This window comes from Danio aesculapii, chromosome 11, assembly GCF_903798145.1.
Source record: "Danio aesculapii chromosome 11, fDanAes4.1, whole genome shotgun sequence".
NCBI classification, from domain to species: Eukaryota; Metazoa; Chordata; class Actinopteri; order Cypriniformes; family Danionidae; genus Danio; species Danio aesculapii.
This window is the reverse complement of record NC_079445.1, coordinates 16,548,275-16,575,639: the sequence shown is the minus strand read 5'-3', so window position 1 is coordinate 16,575,639 and position 27,365 is coordinate 16,548,275. Positions and strand designations below refer to the sequence as shown.

The window sequence follows — 27,365 nt, the reverse complement described above, 5'->3', positions numbered from 1 at the left end:
TTTTGTTTGTTTTATATACTAGAATTTGTAAATATTTGTTTGTCAAAGTTGCTTGTCATGTTTTCTCAAGTTAACATTTATTTAAATAATTTGTTTATTATTATAACTTAAGCCCAGAAACTATAATTGTATTTTATAGTTGCTTATTTTTCTTTCTGCTTGTCAGATTGGATTGAAAATGAAAAATAAATTGGTTTACGTCAACTCCTGTACAATGTGTCATGGTAAATTTATTTTTTAAAACATTTTATTAATTATGTATTATATGTTATACACATTTTTTAAGTGTCAAATTATAAATTAATTCTTATTAAATATTGAATTATATATAAAAAACAAATTCTAGAATTTTGTAATATTAATTTTATCGTTATTATAATATTTTGGTTTGGACTTTGAGGTCAACACCTACACTTAATTGTACATGTACACATAGACATCAACTTTATACTATATAACTCCAAGTTAATTTTATATATATATAAACTTTAAATGTTATTAGTGATTAGTTAATAGTTACTATTATTATTATTATTATTAAGTTATTATTAAATAATAAAGTTAACTAAAAACCTTAAGTTTTCCGAGTTTGATTGTAATGCAGTAATGTGCACCTTTTGTAAACCTGCTTTGAAGCAATAATTGTTGTGAGAAGCGATATACGAATAAACTATACAAATTTCTGGACAAGCAAAAAAAACATATTAGTGCTGATGCCTGCTTTACATCAGGGCTGAAACAGAGAAATGAAGTCTCTGACCGCTTTGCGTCTGTTCTTTTGTCCTTGCAGCAGTTCTGTGGTGTTTTGGGTCACACATTTATGGAGTTTCTGAAGGGCAGTGGGGATTACTGCCAGGCTCAGCACGGCGTTTATGCAGAGAAGTGAACGGCTCGCCTCGCTACCTCATCAGAAGAGAGACTTGTGTTACAGTTTTAACGTTGGCGGGTTCAGGCTTGGAGAGCAGGCGTCCACAGCGGTCGGCGGTCCTGGATGGGGTAAAAAAAATCTCTTGAAGTGCACTGCCCTCGTCGGCCCTTCGTCTTCACTCTCACCAGAGGACCAGCCTCCTTTTTTCTTTTCTTTTGTGATAGTTTTTTTTTTCACCCTGTTTCCTATTTCATTTTTGTTGTTTTGTCCTCAACTTTTAATCCTGCCCACTTCTGGCTCACACCTCATTTCTTAATTACATCCGCCAGAGTTTCTTTAATCTTCTGTTACTGGAGAGAGTTTCTCCCATATTTTTTTTCAAGATTTTCAAGCCCTTTCGCAAAGTCAAAAATGGCTCGTATGAATAGACCTGCCCCAGTGGAGATCACTTACAAAAACATGAGATTCCTCATTACCCACAACCCCACTAATGCCACGCTTCACAAATTCATCGAGGTGAGTTCCAGTAGCTCGAACTCTCTAAAAGTGATGTTTGCATGGACAATTATAAAAAGCTTCTGATTACAGCCTTTTTCCAACTGCAAAACCTCTACTGTTATTTGACTTCTAATCAAATAACTTATAATATCACTTATCACTGTCTTCCATTAGGAGCTGAAGAAATATGGGGTGACAACGGTTGTTAGAGTGTGCGAGGCCACGTATGATGCAAACCTGGTCGTTAAAGAGGGCATTCAGGTTCTGGTAAGTTCATATGATAACAAGAATTAGAATTGTCCGTTCGTTTCCCTGATTTTGTATTTACAGCTCTTTACTAATACACAGGATTGGCCCTTTGATGATGGAGCTCCTCCTTCCAACCAAATCGTTGATGATTGGCTGAATCTTCTTCGGGTTAAGTTCAGGGAGGAGCCAGGCTGCTGCATTGCCGTGCATTGTGTGGCAGGCCTTGGAAGGTAAGTTTAGAAGATTGAATGTATCTTAAGATGGAAACGTGGATTCTAATGGGCTTTGAATTTTGAAAACCTGGTTATTTTGTTTGCCGCAGAGCCCCAGTGCTGGTTGCTCTGGCCCTGATTGAGTGTGGGATGAAGTATGAGGATGCTGTTCAATTCATTCGACAGTGAGTTCACTTCAGTCTTTAGAAATTGTTCTACTTTCCATTCTGTTTTTTTAAACTGTGTAAATGCTGGGGTCCACACGATTGATTTGTGTCAGGACAACATGAAGGAATTAATTGAACTTATTAGTTTTTACAAATTTTAGTGGATTGAACATTAAACTGTTAAGTTGTCACAAAAAAAAAACTGAAGAATTGTGTTGTTTTGGCTCATTTTAAATAAGTAGTTTGAACACGTAATATTTCAGGTGTATATGCTGCTGCACTACAAGGTAAAGAGCAGTAACTACACGTTTGGCCAATTTAGTTAAAGCCTAAAATATACTTTGTGACATCTGTTCTGTCTTGTGACAGTCTCCTGGTTCAATTTTGTGTATGTTCAATTTATATTCAATATGTTCTGTTTTATATATGAATAACTTCAGGCTTGCCTGTATATATTGAATATAAACTGAATGATTATACCTACAATTATACTACTAATACTTGCATATTCTCTGTTCTGTTTTCTGTGTCCTTATACCTCCATGAGGTGTAACATTTGCATGAAATTATAAATACAGTTAAAGTCAGAATTATTAGCCCCCCTTGATTTTTTTTTTTTTTTTTTTTTTTTGAATATTTGCCAAATGATGTTTAACAAAGCAAAGAATTTTTCACAGTATGTCTGATAATATTTTTTTCATCTGGAGAAAGTCTTATTTGTTTTATTTTGGCTAGAATAAAAGCAGTTTAATTTTTTAAGAACCATTTTAAGGTCAAAATTATTAGCCCTTTTAAGCTATATTTTATTCGACTGTCTGCAGAACAAACCATCGGTATACAATAACTTGCCTAATTACCCTAACCTGCCTAGTTAACCTAGTTAAGCCTTTAAATGTCCCTTTAAGCTGTATAGAAGGGTCCTGAAAAATATCCAGTAAAATATTATTTACTGTCATCATGGCAAAGAAAATAAATCAGTTAATAGAAATTAGTTATTAAAACTATTATGTTTAGAAATGTGTTGGAAAAAAAACTTCTCTCCGTTTAACAGAAATTTGGGAAAAAATAAACAGGGGGGCTAATAACTGTAATTTTTTCTCTAATATAATACCTTAAACAGGTTTTGTGTCCAATTTATGCCTGCCATATATTAATATGACACTAATGGACCAGTTCAAACTATAACATGTAATACTTTTAAAAAATAAATACAGTAATGGAATTGCAGCACTGTTAATACTAGAATCTGATCTCATCTTTAAGATCATCAATAAATATAACAGATGCAAGATATTTGAATACTGAACACAAATCTAAGCTATGTTTGCAGCAACATGTGCAGTTACATGAATATGCCTGTTATTACCTTTTTTTCTAGTTCTAAGGAATAATAAATCACTAGATGATGTGACTGACCAATCAGAGATGTCTATAGTAATTTAGTCATTTTAATGTGTCAGCTCATTCATCATATGTAAAACAACTAATATATTGTTGTACACAATACATGATATAGCATGAAATATCCATTTTAATAAATATGGTTTCTTTTTTTTTTTGCCCTCAGAAAGCGGCGTGGAGCATTTAACAGCAAGCAGCTTTTCTACCTGGAAAAATATCGTCCCAAAATGCGTCTTCGATTCAAGGATTCCAACGGTCATCGCACCAACTGCTGCATTCAGTAAAAGATTGCGCATCAGATTTTCTCAAATGTTTAATGAGAATTTGAATCTAGCATAAGAAATATGTTCTTCTAATTGGTCAATGTGAAGCTTCTTTCATAGTGTCCCATTCCCTCCTCTTCATTTCTGTATTTCCTGTGGAGAACCTCTGTCAGCAAGGTGAAGTGCTTGTTTGATGAACATGAGCTTAGTGTTTTGCGAGGAAGTTGGTTGGTGAACATGGTCAAATCCCACCTCTGCCAAACGTGTAGTATGCTTTGTCTAAATGGTTTAAATATTTACATTTAATGCATTTCTTTTTTGTTATTGATGATTTGTTTATTTGTAAAATAAATGCCTGCCTCCAAAAAGATCTAAAATAAATGCCTTATTACAGCAGAAAGACACCGTCTGGTGGAGGAGTTCTTAATGGCATTTGGAGAGGGTTCTTGATGTCAGAAAGAAAATAGGAAGAGATTTAAAAAAATTAAGGAACAAGATATGTCTTTATACAAATATATTGAAGGTTGGAGTACTAGTTTTCGTTGTTTATCCAAACTTTGTTTACCTATTACTGCCATGTCAATAGTGTGATGTTTGTGTTTTGGCTTAACTGGACCTCAATGTCTGCGGTATTTTTATGCCTTTTTATTTGATGTGCGTAACTTAATATTTCAATACTTGATTTATGTATGGTATTTGAATATGTGTACTGTTAAATCACCTATTTATATCAATGGATGTGTTTTAGTATAGGGAGAGACAAGTTGCTACAAGTTCGCCAATTTGGAAGTACAATAAAGATACACTGAAAGAATGTCGTCTCGCTGAAGCCTGATTACTATTATAGTCTTTCTTTAATTAAAAACATGCAGCACTTTATCAAAATTCTTTTATTTTTCTCCCTTTTCACAACCGTTGGTGTCACATCAATCCTTTCTACAATAAATAAAGAATATAGAAAATTCCTAGATATTCATTTAAGACACACCCCACTGCAAAGAACCACAAACATTTTCACTACATCTGAGAGTTTTTTTTTTAACTGCAATATTGACAAATTTACACTGGATAGGACTCCCTCTGATTTAAACAGCCAAAGCCCTTTTAACAGTCTTTAATGTGTAAAGCAGCCAGGTTGTGATTGAATGGATTTAAAGAATTCAAATGACATTGAGCGTGTATTCCTTACAAGCTATATTTTGATTACTCATGGGGCAATTTAGGTTTAATAGAAATATTGAAGCTATACAAAAGTTCTTCCAAAATCAAACAGCAAATCATTTTTCTCTTTGTGAAAGGAGGCTGAATGAGACTGGGAAGATGAACTGAAGTTCTGCATCTACCATTAATGCAGAAATGTCCTTGTAGAGGGAGTCACTCCATTAGTCTCTCAAGTTTTCCTGTCCAGAGGGTCTGAGCTCTGATGTGAGGCTCGCTGATGGCTGTCAACTCATAGAGCGTCTGGTCCCTTCATGTTGGACTCTTTGAGTGACATTGGGCCTGCGACTGCTTGAAGAACACACTGAGATGATTCACAGTATCCGTTAACGCCAGGGGGGCCAGGTGGCCCCGGCACACCTGGCATTCCAGGAACACCTACAGGCCCTCTCAGGCCGTCTCGTCCAGTACTGCCATACGCAGGTTTACCAGGCTCACCTGAAAGGTGGAGGAACAGGCCAGCAGTTAGGCATGCTATTTGCCAAGATCATAGGTTAAACTAAATTATGAGTATTCGATCAGTGTAGGATCTTGCTCTTACCTGGGAGTCCTGGTGGTCCAGGTATACCCTTAGGCCCCACCGCTGTGGGCCCTCTGTCGCCTCTGTCACCCTGGTCACCTAGATCAAGGAGAATGCAAAGCTTTTATAGTATAAAATGTGATTTAGGGCTCTCATGCCCAACAAAAGTGAGACTTGGCACACTTCTGATGCACACCAGCAGCCACTAATTAACTACACCAACAGCTTGTTAATGCTAATATCAGCCATCACACGGCAGCAAAGAGGTTGTGAATCTGTATGTTGTGTACATGAATTTGTGCTCTAAGGAGAGTAGTGAGCTTGGACATTGAGACACTGAGCATGATCACACCCTCATTACACCCCTAAAAACAACAAAACTGATATTTTTCACATAATAAAGTTTTTAAAAGTATGTTACTGATTTTTCATTGTTTCACATACCAACCAACGCTAACTATTATTCATATGTTTGCTAGATTACAGTTCTCAACATTTGAAGTGGATCAAAATCTTTCATCAAAGTTGTCCTAGTACCATAAAACAACCCTCATTCTTGTCTTAGGACAATTTTGCTCTATTTTTAGACTAAAGCAATAGTCACACTGCACTTTTTGCTCCATAGACTTCCAATCATACGCATGTGACTACGGCAGACCGGAAACACAAGCTTCACATTTTGCTGTGTTCGAAAGTTAAGCTTGGTGAACAATTGCTCACTTTTATCAATGTCTAGTCACATTGTTTTAGCCCACCTCTTTTCGCAGCGCTGTACGACAGAATTTTGCAAGCACAAAGCACCAGTGTAACTGTGGCTTAAGGCAGTATTTCTCAACCTCTTTCCTGGAGGACCACCAGCTCTCCACATTTTCCATGTCTCCTTAACCAAACACACCTGGCTCATTATCAAAGACTGAAAGACCTGTAATGGGTGGGACAGACAAAGGAGACATCCAAAACATGCAGCATTGGTGGTCCTTCAGATACGTGGTTGAGAAACACTGGACTAAGCTATACCTGTGTAAATGAACTATAAAAAAAGTCTCTGCTTTGTCATTATGTTTTTGGTTCACGTGATTAATAATTTGTGCTTTAGAATTCCACGAAGGGAGCAAAATGAGCATAGATGTTCTGCGACTTTCACAGTGCATTGTGGGATTTTTCAGGAAGCGATTGTTTCAGTTCATTGGGAAAATGTAGAAATTGAGACAGTTCTTAATATGACCATGATCAGTGTCCTTAAATGCACCTATAGTTAAGTCAATCTGCTCAAACCAAGCATCCGAATAGGCAATATTGATTTAGTGACTGAATGTAGCATAGTTGTTGGTGTCAAACAGGCTGGTCAGGCTATTTCATAAACTGCTGATCTACCGATCTATCATTTTCAAACATAACCATACTAGGGTTAACAGGGAGTGGTTCAAAAAGAGAAGATGTCTAGTCTTCTGTTAGCTGAAATGACTTGCTAATGTCAGAGGATAGCCAGGCTGGGCTGGTGTGTTAGTGCTAACAGAAAGTGAACGGTAACTTAACCATTCAATAAACCTGAATCTGCAGAGTAGCATATCTGAAAATACATCATCCATGAAGTAGATGAGCTACAGAAGAGGACAACGCTGTCACTCCTGCCAGCTAACACCAGTAAACTGAGGCGATGTTTGCTCAGGCTTGCCAAAATTGGACAATTGAAATGGTAAACAAGTTCAACTGTGGTTTCTTAAATAGGAGTTAGTTCACTCTACTCAAATGACCTCCACAGACACCAGATCTCACTGCAAAATGGCACCTTCGGAGTGTGGTGGAATGGTAGATTCATATCATGGATCTGCAGCTGACAAATCTGCATTGCCTTTGTTATACTGTGATGTAAATATGCAAAATCTGAGAAATGTTTCCAGAAATTGCTCCAAGCCTGCTACTTGCACTTACCTAATAAAGTCATTACAAGATGTATGGATTGACATACTTTTGTTCTAAACTAATACAACTTTAAGAAATAATATTCTGAACAAAATACCACTTGGATATTCCTGTGAAATGAGTGTCAGATGTATCCAATCAACATTTCCACCTAAACCACACCCCTTTGTTACAATGCAAGTTAAACCAGGGGTGTCCAAACTCTGTCCTGGAGGGCCAGTGTCTTGGAAAGTTTAACTCCAACTTGCTTCAACATACCTGCCAGGAAGTTTAGTATATCTAGTAAAAGCTTGCTTAGTGGGTTAAAAAACCAAGGGGCTTCGCATCAGGTTGCAATACAGTTTTCTTCTTTTTTTGATCCTCCTTTATTACACTTGTCACCATTGACAAAGATCACTCACTACTTTTCATTGCTGTTCTGTATTTGTGACTTGTGTGTGATGACTTTGAATCACTGTTGTATTATTTCAAATACTGGTCCTGAAGAAAAAACACAACCGAGAATTGCTTAACTTGAGTCAGACCTAAAGATAATCCTATAAGAGGAACCCTCTGAAACTAGTTAACGTGGATAAAAGTCAAAGAAAATATCTAGAAAAGATTTGTCATGGTTCATTTGGTTCAGAATAGAAGTTCATTTATTCATTCATTTTCTTTTCGGCTTAGTCCGTTTATCAATCCGGGGTCGCCACAGCGGAATAGCCACCAACTTAGCACATGTTTTACGCAGCGGATGCCCTTCCAGCTGCAACCCATCTCTGGGAAACATCCATACACACCCATTCACTACAGACAATTTAGCCTACCCAATTCACCTGTACCACATGTCTGGACTGTGAGGGAAACCGGAGCACCTGGAGGAAACCCACGCGAACACAGGGAGAACATTCAAACTTCACACAGAAAAACACCAACTGATCCAACCGAGGCTCGAACCAGCGACCTTCTTGCTGAGGCGACAGCACTACCTACTGCGCCACTGCAACACCAGAATAGAAGTTGTTACGGTTAAATAATTGTTGAATAGTTCATTTTATAACAACAGGTAGTTCAAGCTATAGATCTGTCTAACAAAACTAATATTTCTGTCGGATATAAAAATCTATGAAGTGTTGATATTACTTTAAAAACACATCAGGCCAAAACAAAAGTTCATAATGGCATTAATTCTCTTGTTAATTTCTCTTTTGTTTCCATCTCTTTATTGTGAACTTCTAACTGAAAGCAACGCGAACACTGATTTTTCATCTTTAATGCACATTAATAGTCAAGCTGCTTGCTTAAATAATAACTGTAAAATGTGGTATATAAAGAAGTGATGTTCCCTTACTTGAGCTCACTGCTATGATCCAATGCGTTCTTAACAGCCATTTTTGTCACCACTGCACCTTTAGTTGTGTTTGATTTGTTACTAAGAACATGCAGCACATATTTACATATTTATAATGATTAATAAATATGATCATAAATTTTGCATACCCCTAAATAAGTATATTCCATCGACGTTCCTGAAGGACCACCAACACTGGATGCTTTGGATGTCTCCTCTTTCAGTCTCTTCTAATGAGCTGAATCAGGTGTGTATGGTTAAGGAGACATGGCAAATATGCATAGCTGGTGGTTCCCCAGGAACGTGGTTGAGAAACACTGCTCTAAATGAAGCATTTAAAAAAATGAACTTTTCTGTGAGCGCCTTAAAATATGAAATTTATAAAAATCTACTTTGAAAACTGGTGTGAAATTTCAGTCAATCAGTTTTACACCTTGTAACTTTCTGTTGGTCATTGTTTTGTGACAAACTGAAATGTTCCTCCTGAAAACTTCCCATTCATTCCTACTGAATTTAATGAACTTTGCCTGCAAAACTTCACATGACGGTGGTAAATGTGACTATAGCAAAAATCAATGTCAGAATGTACTGTATATAACGAATCAAACACGGTCCATCCATACCTTTAGGACCTTTCCTCCCCAAGAGCCCAGGTGGTCCTTTGAGGCCTGGCAGCCCTCTGCTTCCGGGATGCCCAGGGAAGCCATTTTCTCCAGATGACCCTGGAGGGCCAGGAGGACCGGGAGGACCTGGCAACCCAGCAATGCCCGACTCAGGCCTTGTCAGACTGGCTGCCAGCTGGGCAAGTTGTCCTATGAGAAAAAAACTCAAATTAAAATTCAATTTAACAACAATTCAGTCTTTAATTCGTAAACATCTGTTTACAAATAAAAATACTGACCGTGCAAAACCCTTCTGCAGACCTGCTTGATATGTTCATCTGTTGGTGCTCGGCCCTGAAGGAATAAACGTGGATATTATTGAGGAGTCAATCGCACTTCTGTTGATTTACACATTACAATTTATCTGGGTGTAAAACAAATCCTTTTAGAGCACTGCAGTAAAATTCCTGATGGTCTGCCAACCATTTAATGGAATCTAACTGGAGTGACAGATATTATAAACTCTCAAGAATAAAAGCATCATGTGATTAAGTCTACAATAATAAAATGATTAAAACAGGCATACTGGTTTTCCTTGTGCTCCAGGCAATCCAGGGACCCCTGGGTCACCTTGCATGCCTCTTGGACCCGGCACTCCTACCGGGCCGTCGGGTCCAGATTGGCCCCGTGCACCCTCTGGTCCTTTATTGCCTGGATTTCCTTGTTTTCCTGTCTGAACAAAACAAAATATGAACATTTTCAGACCAACATAATTTTTTGGGAAATATATGGAGACCAATTTATACAGGAAAATTTAAAAGGTTTTCCTAAAAATGTATAATGTACTCACCCTCAAGTTGTCAAAACTTGTGATTATTTTGTTCTGTTTATCATAAGATCTTTGGAAGAATTTTAGCAACCAAACTGTTGCTAGCCCCCAATGACTAGCATAGAAAAAGATACTATGGAACTCAATGGGGGTCACATTACTAAATATACAGGGGGTTGGACAATGAAACTGATTTTTTGAAACTGCAATTTATTGTTGGAGATTTCATGGCTAAATTTGCACATTCCACCAGTAAGAGCAATGTGACTGTTTAATTAGATTAGTAATAGCACAGTTTTGCTTAAAATATTGCAATGCACACAGCATTATGGGTGACATATCAGAGTTAAAAGAGGACAATTTTTTTGGCGCACGTCTCGCTGGCGCATCTGTGATTAAGACAGCAAGTCTTTGTGATGCATCAAGACCACAGTATTCAGGGTAATGTCAGCATACCACCAAGAAGGACAAACCACATCCAACAGGAGTAACTGTGGACATAAGATGAAGCCGTCTAAAAGGGTGCTAACCCAGATTGTATCCAAAAAACATAAAACCTTAGCTGCCAAACTCACTGCAGAATTAAATGTGCACCTCATCTTTCCTGTTGATGCTTTTATAACTGTTCATCGGGAGCTCCACACGGTCAGTATACATGGCTGGGCTGCTAGAGCCAAACCTTTGGTCACTTGTGCCAATGCCAAACCTCGGTGTCAATGGTGACAGCAGTGAAAATCTTGGGCTGTGGGCAATGTGAAACATGTATTGTTCTCTGATGAGCCCACGTTCACTGTCTTTTCCACATCTGAGGAGTTACGGTGTGGAGAAGCCCCAAAGAAGTGTACCACCCAGACTGTTACATGTCCAGAGGTGGATCAGTGATGGTTTGCACATTTAAATGTAGTCATTTAGCAAGACGCTTTTGTCCAAAGTTACTTACAATTGAGAAGACATTCAGTGATTCACAGAGAAGAGGCAATACACACAAGAAGTGCTAATTATACAGAGGAACTTTTTAGTGCTCAGAGAATTTAGTGCTAGAGTAAGGACGGGGGAGTTTTTTAAAAGAGTGTCTCTACAGGTGCTTTACAGGTGATTTCTACAGGTGGGTACAATCCCACTCACCTGTATGAAGCATATTTCATAAATGTACAATGTTTTTTTTTAAACTGCAATTTTCAACTGGAGCAAATGTGGAAAAACTGGTGCAAGTGTCAGTTAAAGTGTCAGAGACATATAAGATTGTTTTCTACAGGTGGTTTGTCAAGCCATCAATGTCATGACATTCCCATGACCCAATACTTGTGCCATATGGACTGCCACTGCCAAGGACTACTAAAATATTCTGGAGGACCATGTGCATCCAACGGTTCAAATTTGTATCCTGAAGGCAGTGCCGTGTATCAGGATGATAATGCACCAGCACAGAGCAAGACTGGAGACAGAGTGGTTTGATGAACATAAAAGTCAAGTTGAACATCTTCCATGGCCTGCACAGTCACCAGATCTATATATTAGTGAGCCACTTTGGGGTGTTTTGGAGGAGTGAGTCATCACATAGTGACCTGGCCACTATTCTGGAGGGCCAGTGTCCTGAAAATTTTAGTTCCAACCCCAATCATAGACAACTGGGCTAGCTAAGCTCTACCTAGGCTTTCTAGAAACATACTTGCAGGTGTGTTGAGGCAAGTTGGAGCTAAAATCTGCAAGACACCAGACCTCTAGGACTAAGTTTGAGAATCCCTGCCCTACACCATACTAATTACTGTGGGCTATTGTGGTTTCAGTTTTATTGTCCAACCCCTGTATCTTCTTTTGTCATAGGCAAGAGATAGAAATACTTAGACATTAGCAACACCTTGAAAGTAAGTAAATGATCACACAATAACTTGTACTATATTTGGCAACACTTTATTTTAAGGTGTCCTTGTTACGCATGTTCCATCTACTTTCTACAGTAATTAAAATGAGTTATGCAAAATTGCATGCAACTAACCCTAAAATTAACCATAACCATATAGTATATAGTAGTTAATTAATATTACTCAATAGTTAAAATGCCTGATCTTACTGAACTAAACAGAAGAAATAAACCAGACACATTTTTCATGTCAAAGAAGATTGTGTCTCATAACCACACATTGCTATAACATAATCATCACGGACTAACAGCAGTTTAAAGGTGCTAACCAGCTGTTTCCAGCTTCTGAAACTAATCTTTGGCCTGATTTTGGATCAAAATGATGTTGTGCCATGATTGACTGAGTGACAAAAGCTATGGTTGCTGGCTGTTCATTTGGATGTTAGCTTACTTGAAAAACCATGCAGCCATTGTGGGACAGATTGTGTTATTTGAATTTAAAAAACATGTGGTACTTCCACAAACGTGTCAGAGATTGAATGCAGAAGAGAAGAAACTGGTGAATAAAGTTGTTGGTTTTAAGGTATTTCACACCAAAAAGCATTTCTGTCACCTCATAAAATGATGGTGTTATCTTTTTGAAAGTGGACTGTTAATGAAGGGACAGAAACCTCTCTGACATTATTACATCTTCATTTGTTTTCTGCATGGAGCAAAAGCCTGATGGGTTTGAAACAATATGAAGAATTTGAGGTAAACTGTCCTTCAACAAGCAGATAATGACGTTTCATTTATAATCAGTGTTTGTGCAATGTAACATATCAAACTCGACAGTAAACTGACGAGTAAACTGAAAACCCCATTTTGTTTCGAAGTCTCACAAAAGCTACTTCTGACATGAAGATGAAATGGATTCAGTAGTGTCTGGCTGCAGATTAGCACATGCAATCTCAGGCACATGCACTCAATACTGCAAGTAACATCACTGTGAGGCGTAGGGTTAGGGATGGGGTTAGGTGTAGACATTAAATACCAATACTGTCTGTGAGTGCATTTGCAGTTGGTCTGCAGCCAGACACTTTCCAATGGATTTACAAAAGCCATTTTGTCATATTCAGTGTAGACCATTTCTAGTTGCTTGTATTTTCAAATATACATATATATATATATGGAATATATATATATATTGGAAAAGCTATTGACCTTTTTTTTCTTTACATACAAGCAAGCACACGCAGCCATTGAAACCTTACTGGCTCAAGAATTCTGGCCCTAATCACTTCCATTGATTTTTAGCTGTAAAAACAGCTTGTTATGCTTCTAAATGCTGCAAACTTGTTTTTTCTTATTATTTTATATTCATTTTTATATATCTTCAGAAACGCAGTTGTTTGAAGAGAAAGTAGTTTGACCATTTATTGCTGTTTATTATTCCTAGTCATTTCCCGCATATAGTATAAGAATAAAGTCAATAATAACCCTGGAGAACACTTCTGGAGATCACCATAATCACATGACTTCTCAATGCAAACTTACCGATCCTTTCTCGCCTGGCTCTCCTTCATCACCCTTGGAAAATAAATATACATGGAGTTTTAGATCAGCAAGGAAGTCAGGCTTAAAAATAATTAAAATATTTGAGCTGTTTTTACTCACAACATCTCCTTGGTCTCCTGGTGCTCCTTCTTCACCAGATGGTCCCTAAACAAAAATACATTAGAAGGCTTTCATTAAAACATTAAATGCATATTTTAATTAAACATTAAAAATTTTAACTTGGAAAATCAGATAACAGTTTTTTTATCAGACAGACAGACAGACAGATAGATAGATAGATGGATAGATAGATAGACCGGGTGTCACTCCTGTCAGCTAAGAACAGGAAACTTAGGCTACAATTCACACAGGCTCACCAAAATTGGACAATAGACGATTGGAAAAACATTGCGTGGTCTGATGAGTCTCGATTTCTGCTGCAGCATTTGGATGGTAGGGTCAGAAATTGGTGTCAACAACATGAAAGCATGGATCCATCCTGTATTAACGGTTCAGGTTGGTGGTGGCGGTGGTGTAATGGTGTGGGGGATATTTTCTTGGCACACTTTGGGTCCATTAGTACCAATTGAGCATCGTGTCAACGTCACAGCCTACCTGAGTATTGTTGCTGACCATGTCCATCCCTTTATGACCACAGTGTACCCATCTTCTGATGGCTACTTCCAGTAGGATAACGTGCCATGTCATTAAGCGCGAATCATCTTAGACTGGTTTCTTGAACATGACACTGAGTTCACTGTACTCAAATTGCCTCCACAGTCACCAGACTCAATCCAATAGAGCACCTTTGGGATGCGGTGGAACGGGAGATCGCATCATGGATGTGTAGCCAACAAATCTGCAGCAACTGCGTGATGTTATGATGTTAATATGGACCAACATCTCTGATGAATATTTCCAGTAACTTGTTGAATCTATACCATGAAGGATTAAGGCAGTTCTGAAGGCAAAAAGGGTCCAAGCCGGTAACCTAATAAAGTGGCCGGTGAGTGTAAATATTTAATAGATTAGATAGACAGACAGACAGACAGACAGACAGACAGACAGACAGACAGACAGACAGATAGATAGATAGATAGATAGATAGATAGATAGATAGATAGATAGATAGATAGATAGATAGATAGATAGATAGATAGATAGATAGATAGATAGATAGATAGATAGATAGATAGATAGATAGATAGATAGATAGATAGATAGATAGATAGATAGATAGATAGAAAGGTAGATTGATGGATGCTTACTTGCTCTCCTTTAGGACCAGTAAAACCAACAGCACCCTGAAAAATAAAGAAATATAAGAAATATAATATTAAAAACAAGATGTGCTTTTGATTATAATTATAACACATCTAATCTCTACTGTCGGTATATTGACTACGTACAATATAATGGATTTTAAATATATATTTATTTAAAACAAAAACCATTTTCGCAATAAAAACAATGGCTGTACATCCATCCAACAGACCTTATTTTAACAAGTCACATGACCATCACTTACATATTTGATTCAGAAAGTGAATAAAACATATACAATTCACATATTTAATTTAACCCAATACATTCAGCTTTGCAGAAAAGTGTATTTTGTGACAAGAGAAACTCATGCCCAAATTATTATTAATTGCATTGTGGGTCACAATACCCTGTACGTTTGCAGCATATGGTATGTTTTGTTCTTTACATTTAGTCAAATGTATGTAAATCAATAACTCAAGACATTTACATGTACTCTGCATATTATGCATATTATTATAAAAGTATGCCACTCTAAACATTCACTGTAAAAACCTGTTTAAAAAGTGAGTAAACACATTTTAACTACTTAATTTGTACAATTATGCACATAATTCATTAACTTTATGATTTAAAGGCAATGTGTTGCTGACTTTTTTAGGTAAAGTCAACTTATTGGTTTTTACAGTGTACTAACACTGTAAGACACTTTTAATTAAACTGATCAATAGACAGAAACATGTTCTGCTTTCAGAAATCTTACCCTGTCGCCTTTTTGTCCAATGAATCCGGCAGGCCCTGGAAGACCAGGAAGGCCGGGATCTCCTTTAGATCCCTGTGGAATACAGCGACACACAGAAGCTCATAAATAAATAAATACAAACTCAAGAACACTACGCGGCCTGTGTCTGTAGCTGTCTCACAAACCACATCTGCACTAAAAACACACAGTTTGCAGGGCACATTTAGGTGTGTGGATAAATGTGGATTTCGATCGAGTCTGGTGCCCTTCATTGGCTGCTTGAAGAAATTCCTGAAAGACAGAGGGTTCATTCAGGCCCTCGTCCTGCTCTGAATATCCCCTTACCAAAGAAAATACCCCCAGCTACTAGGCCTCAGTAACAACAGGCTATTCATGCCCCTACCAGCCGATTACTGTACTAAAGCTCACCGAAGCTTTCTAAGGAGATTCTATTATCGTTTAGTGCACTATTAAGCTTTTTGGTACAGCAGTAAACACACAGGACATGAATCTGAGAGCTAATACCAACATGTTTGTGAGTGTGTGTTCAATTTGTTTGTTCCCTTGTGACGACATCTAGGCAGTTTACTTTTTTTAACCAGTGCTTCAGTTTTCAGAATTTGAGCTATTTGGACGTTCATAACGTGTTGTTTAAGACTAGTTGAAGGAAAATATCCTTATGTGTCTGAATTGCATTTCTGTCCATCTTTACATGCCAGATCTTCTCTAAAACTTTACTTTAGTAGCACTTACATTAAAAAAAGGTGTTTGCTTATATATAATTTGCTAGATTCATTACTGAACTATGGTGAAACTTTTCTGGTGGTTAATTGTTATTCTCTGATTTATGGAAGAATGAATAGTAACAACCTCTGTAAATACCTTTGAATTTAATGTGTATTAACCATTTTTAAACATGGTCAACATCCCAATGCCCAATTGTCTGTTACACAAATTAAATTGAATTGATTTTTAATTAAATACATGATATATTTGTATAATTAAACTTAACAAAAACGTCTTCAAGACAGCCATCAAAATTACAATTTCAATCTTGTTTAATTTTAAGATATTTAACAGGAATATTGTGAAGTCCACATCAAGATTGTAAAACACACAAAGACATCTAAATTGACAAAGTAACCTTTTATTCTTGTGGACTTCAAAGATGTGTGTATGTGAAGGCAGCAAGACAATAAATCCTACATTTGTACCTTTGAGAGTGTTTGTGGACAGATGTTATCCTTTGAATGTCTGTTGGAATCCATTTTCATGCGTTTTATTTGTGACTTTTGTCAAAGTTTTCTCTTCCTCTTTCCTCTGTCCTTCAACTCTCTCTTTACAGTTTTTTTTCTTTTCAGCTCTAGGCTGATCTCAGTCCCCATGAAGCTTTTCCTAAGAGTGTTGTTATTTTCTAAATGTGTCCTATAGCATCTTGTACTGTGTATAATGGCTTGTTTGATAAATAACTCACCCGTGCACCTGGCAGGCCTGCAGGCCCATCAGGACCTCTTACTCCTCTTTCACCCTGGAGAAAAAAAAAGATAAAAAAGATTACAGAAGTGACAAATTTCTTCATATGAGGCTATGTGATGAAAGGGGAATTATACTCACTGGCCCACCTCTTGGTCCGATTGGTCCCACCTCCCCCTGCTCACCACGTTCACCCTGAAATCAAATGATCAGAATATATGTTCCTCCATCCATGTGCTCCTGTAGGTTCTGGTGAACAAATGGATAAACTTGACTCACTGTTTTTCCGTTATTTCCAATTGGACCTGCTACACCTGGATCACCAGTACTTCCCTGAAGCAAATGCATAACAGATTGTGGGATCACAAGGACAAAAATTAATAAATTAAAGTGCTTTTATGAGTATTTTTCTATATATTTATAATACTCATAAAAGCACTTTAAATTATAAATTTTACAGCTAATTTTAAATTTACAATTAATTTTAAATTATTATATACAACACCAAATCAAAACAAGTTGGGACAGTGTGGAAAACGCAAGTAAAAAACGAAGTATGGATTTCCAAATTTACTTTGACTTGTTTTTCATTGCAGACAATATGAACACAAACATAGTTTATGTTTTGTCTGGTCAACTTCATATCATTTGTAAATATACATCCTTTCCTTTCGATCAGATCTGCAACACATTCTAAAAAGTTAGGACAAGAGCAATTTAGGGCTACTAATCAGGTAAATTGTTTAAATAATGATGTGATTTGAAACAGGTGATGTCAACAGGTGATTGTAATTATGATTTGGCACAAAAGCAGCATCCAGGAAAGGTCTAGTCCTTTAGGAGAAAAGATGGGCAGAGGTTTGCCAGTTTGCCAATAAATGCGTAAGAAAATTATAGAAATGTTTAAAAACAATGTTCCTCAAAGACAGATAGGAAGACATTTAAATATTTCACCTTCAAGAGTGCATAACATAATTAAAAGATTCGAGAAATCTGGAGAAATTTCAGTGCATAAAGGACAAGGGTGCAAGCCTAAGCTGAACAACTGTAATCCCTCAGGCACTGCATCAAGACTCATCATTCATCTATAAGCCATATCACCACATGGGCTCAGGATTGCTTTGTCAAGTGCCACAATATGCAATTACATCTAAAAATGCCAGTTAAAACTGTACTGTGTCAAGAGGAAGCCCTATGTTAACAGTGTCCAAAAGTGCTGTCAACTTGTCTGGGCTCGACTATTACCAGCAATAGGTCCAAAATCCAGGGTTTGTCATGGTATGGGGCTGTGATGGCACCATTAATGCAGAAAGGTACATAGAGATTTTGGAGCACAATATGATGCCTTTAGAAAGACATCTTTTTCAGGGACCCCCATGAATATTTCAACAAGAAAATGCAAAACCACATTCTGCACACATTACCAAGACCTGACTGTGGAGGAAGAGGATACAGGTACTTGACTGACCAGATTGCAGTCCTGACCTGTCTCCAATAGAGATTGTGTGGAGCATTTTTAAGTGCAAAATGTGAAAACGAACACCTGTACATACTGTTGCCCACCTTAAGACTTGTATGCAGGAAGAATGTGACAAAACTAAAAATTGAAAAACTTTAATCTTTAGTCTACTACTTTCTTTTTTTACTTGTGTTTTCCCTACTGTCCCAATTTTTTTTTTTGATTTGGGGTTGTATGCAAGATTTTTTTTTGCTTAAGACTTTTTTTGTTTTTTGTTATGCAAACTACATTTAATTAAAACAAAAACATGGCAAGAAATAAAATAGTTGTTTTCAAATTTGATGTATTGTAAACTGTAATTTATGTCTGTAATGGCAATTCTGATTCAGCTATTCTTCAGTGTAACATGATCTTCATTTTATAGTACCAGTGTAAATGCCTTTAACATTACTTTTGATTTATTTAATGGTGAATAAAAACATTTATTTCGTCATTTAAAAAAGCTTTATTAACTCTTGTTAGTTTATCCAGTAATTTACCTATTTAAAACAGAAATCTATTCTGAATTAATTAATTTAAATAATAGCAGACAATAGAAGACCTTCGCCAAACAATTTACACTTGAATTACCTACTTTTAGACCCATGTGGCCTTTTGCTCCTGAAATGCCAGGCAGACCCTGCAGAAGAAAAGAAAATATCAAAAATGCTGGCCAATCCCAGCTATGTAAAAAGCAGATATGACTAGGCACTGACATTTTTAATAAGTAACCTCTGACAGTAAGCTCAAACTGCATTGTTGAGAGAAAAACAAAGATAAATCAAAATGGTTTTAAAATGCAGCAGTTGGTGCGAAACAAAATGTTTACAAATGTTATGGGCATCTATTTTGCTTTCCCTCACTCCACAATAAACCTAACAGAACTGAGCTAAACAAACACCTGCCTATTACTTCCCACCAATGCAAATGTGCAACTGTATATATATATATATATATGTTTTGCTTACTTAACAATAATTGCGCAAGCAAGTCACCAAAGTCACCAATAAATTGAAGTTTGTTTATATTCTAAAAACATGTCTTGTTCCAGACAATACTGTCACTGAATTTCAGTCAAGAGTCAAAGGTCACACGCACCGGGAATCCCTGAAGTCCAGCATCCCCAGGAGAGCCAACTTTTCCAGGAAGGCCCTAAAACAACAACAAACATACGCAAACAACAACTTCACAAAAGAAAGAGACAAACAGTAGTGTAAAAAATATTTTTGCATGCGTGCATTAAAGTCATTACCTTCACTCCAGGCAGCCCAGGAATACCATCACGAGCATCAACTGCAGGCAAACCCTACACCACAAAAATGGTCAATTAAAAAATATAATTTGATGATTTATTAAATTACTTTAGGATAAAGTCACTTACAGCGTCTCCTTTTGGTCCAGGTAAACCCGAAAGTCCTTGCAACCCTTGAGGTCCCTGGAAAGAAGAAGCTATATTAGCTAAATTAGGTTGTAGTAAAAGGTATTACAACTTCTGGAAAGGTCATTGAGTTTTGTTGACATTTTGATATGTCATATTGTATATGTCACACAGAAAATAAACATTGCTATGGTCCCTGTTTTCTATTTAGACTATAGGACCTGGAATAACTTAAAAAAAAGATTTTAATATATAACACAATTTTTACCTGCTTTTTTTGTAACATAGGATTTTAGTTCTCGGAACACCTTCTGGGGTATAATCCAGCAAAATTGGAACTACGGTAACTAACTTGTACGCTGACTGGCGAATACATGCCCTATGACAGTGTTTCTCAACCATGTTCCTGGAGGACCACCAGCTCTGCATATTTCCCATGCCTCCCTAACTAAACATACCTGATTCAAATCATCAGCATGTTGCCAGTGAAAGAAAGACCTGTAATGGGTGTGACAGACAAATGTACAAAACATGCAGTGTTGGTGGTCCTCCAGGAACGTGGTTGAAAAACACTGCCCTATGAAACAAATGTACAGTATTTTAAAGTATTACAATACATTAAAAATCATTGTGCCCTCCATAATCCAGTTTATTTATCCAGATTTTGTTTAATTGCAGTGCTACATAATGCTAGTGATCGCATAAATACAACATGAAAAATGGTCCAAATTGGAAATAGTTCTCTGTGAACCAGGTTTAATGGCTAATTGTGCTGTCAGCATCTATATTATTTTGTGCTGTGTGCCAACATTAACTTTGGGGCATCCAGACTCTCCCAAGTTTGAATCTCAACTTGCATACCTTTTCCAATCCTCTCCCTTTCTCTCTCCACCTTCTCTTCCTGTCTAACTACGGTCCTATCACAGTAAATAAACCGTTTTTTTAAAGCCCCTGTAGCTACTTGGTGTGAAAGCCCCTTAGTGCTTGGATTCTATGCTTGAAGAGGTTTTTGAGGTTTTATTTTGGGTTAGTTGCCCTTAATTGTACTCTCTTGAAAAACTGAATCTGCATCAAGGTAAAGTTTGTTAAGGCTAAGAATCTCAAAATATCATTTTTGACTACTGGTCAGTGTTCTGAGTTTAAGTCATGACTCATTAGTCCCTTTATTAATCTGGGGTCGCCACAGCGGAATGAACCGCCAACTTATCCAGCATATGTTTTACACAGCGGATGCCCTTCCAGCTGCAACCTATCACAGAGAAACGCCCATACACACTCATCCACACACATACACTACGGATAATTTAGCTTACCCAATTCACCTATAGTGCATGTCTTTGGACTTGTGGAGCAAACTGAAACACCCGGAGGAAACATGCAAACTCCATACAGAAATTCCAACTGACCCAGCTGAGGCTCGAACCAGCGACCTTCTTGCTGTGAGGTGATTGTGCTACTGTACTGTACTCCCAAAATATACACATACCATTTTGTGCAAACAAACATTTTAGAAATTATAGAAACACATTTTTTCTAATTTTGTATATTATAGAGATTTGTGTGCTCCAAGTTTCTGTTCCTTGTTCTGTGGATTGTAGTTCTTGTTTAGTTTGTTTATTATTAAAACACCTGAACTTACCTGAGACCCTTTTGGTCCAGTCTCGCCATATTTTCCTCTTTGGCCCTGATCACCCTAAAAAGATGACATAATATAAATCTACAGGTATTAGTCATTTTTTATAATCAAAAACCCTGTAAAGATTATAAACAAATGTTTGTGGATGAATGTCAAGAATACTGATTCAACTTTGTAGTGACTTTAAAGGTAAAATTATATTTTAATTTAGATTTCCCCACTTACAGGAGCACCTTGAATACCCTGAGGTCCCAGGTCTCCTACATTCCCACGAGATCCCTAATGTAGAAAAAAATAAATTTAGACATATTATCCTTAATTCCTCATCATTGATTAATACATAAAGATATTTTGACACTCACCCTGTCCCCTTTAGGGCCCATCAATCCTGTGATTCCTCTGAGACCCTGTTTACCCTACAATAGCAAAACAACAACACAAAGAAATGCTGAGTGACAGCACACTAAATATGAATATAAATGTGAATAAAATGCAAATAATCATCATATAAACCATACATAATACGTTATTTAAAATGCATATAAAAAACATTAGATATTAATGTGTTTTACAGGTAGTCCTTGTGTTCCCTGTTCTCCATTTCGTCCCTGGTCTCCTTCTTCCCCCTGTGAAAGAAAAAGCAACTGAATTACACACTAACTCATGATCTTTGCACCTTGTCTACTCTGGGTTGCTTTGGGGCTATGATCCCAATTTTCACACAAAGTTTGACTTATGCAACTGTCACCTTATGTCCTTGCCTTCCTGGTTCTCCTGATTCACCTTTGACACCTTTGTGGCCCTAAAAATGAAACATCACAATAAACCTGTTTAAATATCCACGTGTGTTAGCTTGAAGTGTTAATTAGCTAGACTGAATATCATTCAAGGGTTACCTTCATGCCTGGAAGACCTGTGTATCCATGCAGGCCAGAAGTGCAGGAATTTGGACACTGAGAAATATAATAAAGACAAATTAATTAGTAGGACTATTGATATACACAGTGATTCTTCATTTAAGTTTCAGATCCCTACCTGAAACACTGAAATATATATTCAGACAATAATCCAAATAATTAAAACCAACCTGCTGAAATAAAGATATATCGATCTTTTAAGTGGGTTTTGACATGAGGTGTGATTTTGCAGAGGTTTTGATATTGTGTGTGATGGTGATGATATTTCAATTCTAAAACACTACCTTTGGATTTGCTAACAGCACATTGATGTATGTAAAGTCCTTAAGAAAATAACAACAAATAAATATTAACAGGGTTTCTGCAGGTTTCATCAAGTCACATTTAATACTTTTATGACCTTTTTAAGACCATTAAGAATAAATTTTTAGACTTTTACAAGGTTAAACACTAAGATTTTTTTCTAATGGCATATTTATGGAATTATCATGAGGCATCATATAATTGTTTTAGTTGTCTTTCCCTGATTAGGCAATTTAATAGAGAATTTGCTGAAAACTTAAATATAAAAAATACTTACAGAGATGTATTGTTGGCTGATTAAGTAGCTTTATTTGGACAAAGCAAAATTAACACCTGTTTAAAATGATTAAAGACCTACAACACAATATTTCAATGAATTTAAGACTTTTTAAGACCCAGCGGGCACCCTGATTAAGGTGCCAAGTATGGATTTTATATAAAATGTAAACAGTTTGCATATGAGAACAACAAATCTTTACAAATTTACAGTTTGTAAAAACCAGTCAAATACATTCATTCATTTTCTTTTTGGCTTAGTTCCTTTATTAATCTGGGGTTGCCACAATGGAATGAACCGCCAACTTGTCCAGCATATGTTTTACACAGCGGATGTCCTTCCAGCCGCAACCCAACACTAAGAAACATCCATACACTCCTGCATTCCCATACATACAATTTGGCCAATTTAGATTTAATTTACCTATCCAGCATGTCTTTGGACTGTGGGGGAAACCGAAGCACCCGGAGGAAACCCACATGGGGAGAACATGCAAACTCCACACAGAAATGCCAACTGACCCAGCCGAGGCTCGAAGCAGTGACCTTCTTGCTGTGAGGCGACAGTGCTAACCACTGAGCCACCGTGATTTTAAGCTCACTTGTCATTCAAGATCTTTTAAAAATTATTGTGGTTGTTTAAGATATTTTATGAGATTTTGATTTCAAATCAATAGTCAACAGAAATGTTTTTTTGTTTTATAAAATACCCATAAATTAAATATTCAAGCTACACCAGCACAACATTCCCCAGCAAACACAACTGTCCTAACAACTGTTTTTTTTGTTGTTGTTGCTGTTGTTGTTGTTTGTGAGAAGTAAAATTACGAAAATTAACATTGTACACACTCAACTCAAACAGACTTGAATTATTAAAATGTGTTGTGATTTATATGATTTTGCTGAGTTTCTGTTTGCCTGTAAGCTGAGAAGTGAATGACAGATTTAGTGCAAAAGGAAACCAGATATGATTTGCAAGAATACATACCAGCTCCTTACCATCCCAGACTCCAGGAGGGCCCTATGAATAGAAGAAAACTAATTTAACACTCCTTTTTTATCATCAGCGAATGCACATAAAAGCTGAAACATATTTACTCTGGGTCCTGGCAGTCCTTGATCACCAACAGGACCTCTCAGTCCTCTGCTTCCCTTTAAAACAGAACCAGAGACCATTTCTATTTTATTATATTTCATTTTTGATTATTATTGTTTTAAGTGAATGGAACGACATCACATACTGGAGGTCCAACTTTTCCCATCTCACCAGGTAATCCATCTTCTCCATCAGCACCCTTCAGACAGAAAAAAACAATTCAAGAATTGATAACAGAAAATATACAACAAATGACCTTATAAAAACAAAATAATGATTGAATGTAGGACTGTGCACTCACAGCTTCACCATCCTCTCCAACACCCTGTTAAGAAAGTAACATAGTTGCTGTTATATGATGTTAGCTAGTAGGTCATAAACCTGAATTTGATCCAGTAACTCACTGCTTGCAACAGTTTAAAGCATATACAACCTTACAATGAAAGGAAGTCTCTCTTCAAATGTACATCTTTACATAGTAACAAACTAATGGAACAGAAAACACCCATAGTAAAAGTAGAGTTCATTCAAAAAAAAAAAAAAATTATTCTCATTTGCTCACACTTATGTGGTTGGAAACTTTTATGAGTTCCTTTCTTCTCCTGAACACAAAAGAAGACATTTTAAAGAATGCTGAAAAGCTGTAACCATTGACTTCTTTAGTATTTTTTGTTCCTACTTTGGCTGCCAACTTACAACATTCTTCAGAATATCTTGTTTTGTGTTCAACAAAAGAAGAAAACTCATAAATGTTTAGAACCCCTTGCGTGTGATTAAATGGTGAAGAAAGTTTTAATTTTTTGGGTGAACTAATTCAAATTTCTAAATCTGAAGAATTGATGTACTTACAGCGGCTCCTCTCAGTCCCGGCTCACCAGGTTCACCCTAATAAAGAATAAACTTCAGATCAAAACATCTTTTCATATAAACTTAATTAGAACTTATTTAATGAATCATCTAGTACTTTATGTTTTAAATGTTTATGTGCACTTTCACTTATTGTTAGGTGGAAACTTACTTTCTGTCCAGCAGGGCCAACAGGGCCAGGAACACCACGAGGCCCAGTCAAACCCTAAAACATTTAAACCATTTAAACTTTAGCATCAACTTTAATTGTAGATCAGTGTTTCTCAACCACATTCCTGAAGGACCAGATTAAATATATGGGTTTCAGTAATAATTATTTATCAGTATTTGTGCATGTCTAAAATAGACTAATATATTTTAAGTTATTTTATGTTTTTTCAATGAACTGAGACACACACTGGCACACTGAAATGCACCAATCATCTATAAAAAGTACTATTATACCAACAATGTAAAATCTTTACATATTGTTGATTAAGTATACTCACATTCTTGCATGATAATGCTAAACTAACATAATAAGCTAATACTATGATTATACAAAAAACAAGTACATTACTTAATTATGAATTCTCTGAAAAGAGAATTAATATCTTCTCTTATGCTAATTTAACTTATCTGGTTTATTTGGACTTTTTAAAGTATTTGTTTTATAGCACTAGCAAAACTAGCAATCTAAAAGCTCAAATGAGCCAGAAAGAAGTTGGTGTACTTCAGTTTAACACTTAGTTCCATCAGTAGTCCTACACAGCTCAGCTCCTTTGGCTCCGTCCTTATACAAAAAGGCCTCTGTCTCCATCAGGAAGCCAATATGGGGCTCTCTCTGCTACCGCTTTCCTCTCCTCTCAATCCTTTTTTTCATCAAGGTATTTTTTTTTCGCTTGCATGCCTCCAGTCAAAGTCTCTGATGCTCCAAGTGAAGAAAGCTGACTTTATCTTCTTTTCCAGACCGTTTAAAAAAAAAAATAAAAAAAAATAATAATAATAAATAGTAATAATAAAAAACAAGACTCACGTCTGCTCCAGGTTTTCCGGGAAGGCCATTTAATCCATTTCTGCCATTGTCTCCATTAAGGCCCTGTCAAATTTATCAGAGAAATTAATTGATGGATTTAATTTCAAATATGCAGACATTATTATTATTATTATTATTATTATTATTATTATTATTATTATTACTTAATACTTACTGGGGGACCAACTGGGCCAGGGCCAGGTCCTCTTTCACCCTGAAATTACACATAATACAAAATGAATTACTCGGTTAAAATATATAACTTTAGTGCTAAAATACTGTCCTATTTTAGACAGACATATAAATGAACATTTCAGAGAAATCAAAACAAAATTATCAATATGTGACTCACATCAATGCCATCTACACCAGGAAATCCAGGAAGCCCTGGAGGTCCAGGCAGCCCTCTCGGACCAACTGGCCCCCTCTAAAATAAATAAATAATAATTAAAAAAAAAAACTATCGCTTGTTAAGAATTGATCCTTAAGTTTGAATGCCTGTCAAAACAATAAAGTCATTGTATGCCTGTCCACTGATGCTGTTGTTAGAGGAATAACACTGGCTCTCCTCTTATTTTGATAAAGTGATAACAGCTGTGCCCACCTGGATCAGTTTACTGAAAAAATTACTTCCATACGACACAAGTTCTGACTCTTAATTACTCACAAACATAGATCTCTTAATGAAGAATATTGACCATCAGTTAACTTAAAAATCTGGGAGATAGCATACAGTTTAGAGGTGTATAGTGTACTTTTTTAATAATTTGTTATTTATATATAGGCTATATTGTAATAAAACCACATCAAACCACATTTATTTGTATTGTGTGTTTTATGTTTTTGCCTCTATATCGTAGATTTAAGATATTTTAAGTGACCAAATTCATTGGTAGAACATAAACACCATTTATCTAACCACAGAAGACGCAATTTATTAGCAGAAAATACATACAGTTGATCTGTACTGCAAAAAAAACCTTGTTTCCTACCTGTGCGGAGATGATGAGGACTAACTGCAGTAAAATCAGCAGCAGGGACGCGCGGAGAGTCCCGGCGTGCGCCATGGTCACCCCGATGACTTGAAGGAGGCAAAATAGTCCTTTTTAGGAGATTTGTTGGGGGTTTACGGGTTTTCTGGTAATATTCCCCTAACTAAACCACCTCACAAACTACCATTCTCGATGGAGTATTAAAAAATATGTTTATTCATGAGCCGTGCTGGGAACTAGAATCTGATTGGAGGGGAGTTCTGCACAAAATGGGCGTGGATCTTGCGCAGGGTACCTTTGGGTACCGCTCGTAAATATTACTGTGGTAATTTAATGTCAGTAAATTTCAGTTTTTGTTAGTATTTCAAAGGTACAAATAAAACATATCAATAGCCTCGAGATTTGCACTTTCGAAACACGCACACACACATT

The 27,365-nt window shown here is 36.6% G+C and overlaps 2 protein-coding genes across 2 annotated transcripts; one reads left to right on the top strand and one right to left on the bottom strand.

The window, feature by feature from the left end:
• Nucleotides 1–905: 905 nt before the first annotated feature.
• Nucleotides 906–4,472, top strand: ptp4a1 (protein tyrosine phosphatase 4A1). Its single transcript, XM_056467874.1, has 6 exons — nucleotides 906–996; nucleotides 1,252–1,384; nucleotides 1,541–1,633; nucleotides 1,715–1,845; nucleotides 1,938–2,012; nucleotides 3,562–4,472. Exons 1-6 carry the CDS (start codon nucleotides 992–994, stop codon nucleotides 3,677–3,679), a joined length of 555 nt encoding a protein of 184 aa, XP_056323849.1. The 5' UTR covers nucleotides 906–991; the 3' UTR covers nucleotides 3,680–4,472.
• On the bottom strand, nucleotides 3,786–27,118 carry col9a1a (collagen, type IX, alpha 1a). The gene is made up of 32 exons (XM_056467873.1): nucleotides 26,934–27,118; nucleotides 26,294–26,368; nucleotides 26,117–26,155; nucleotides 25,942–26,004; nucleotides 25,078–25,131; nucleotides 24,909–24,944; nucleotides 24,361–24,384; nucleotides 24,205–24,258; nucleotides 24,062–24,115; nucleotides 23,952–23,984; nucleotides 22,364–22,420; nucleotides 22,216–22,269; nucleotides 22,040–22,093; nucleotides 21,830–21,883; nucleotides 21,693–21,746; nucleotides 21,471–21,524; nucleotides 19,835–19,888; nucleotides 19,706–19,759; nucleotides 19,552–19,605; nucleotides 19,049–19,093; nucleotides 17,235–17,288; nucleotides 17,097–17,150; nucleotides 16,957–17,010; nucleotides 15,504–15,575; nucleotides 14,746–14,781; nucleotides 13,598–13,642; nucleotides 13,478–13,510; nucleotides 9,838–9,984; nucleotides 9,551–9,605; nucleotides 9,273–9,461; nucleotides 5,418–5,495; nucleotides 3,786–5,314 (listed from the first exon to the last, which is right to left on the bottom strand). Exons 1-32 carry the CDS (start codon nucleotides 27,006–27,008, stop codon nucleotides 5,109–5,111), a joined length of 2,064 nt encoding a protein of 687 aa, XP_056323848.1. The 5' UTR covers nucleotides 27,009–27,118; the 3' UTR covers nucleotides 3,786–5,108.
• Nucleotides 27,119–27,365: the final 247 nt, after the last annotated feature.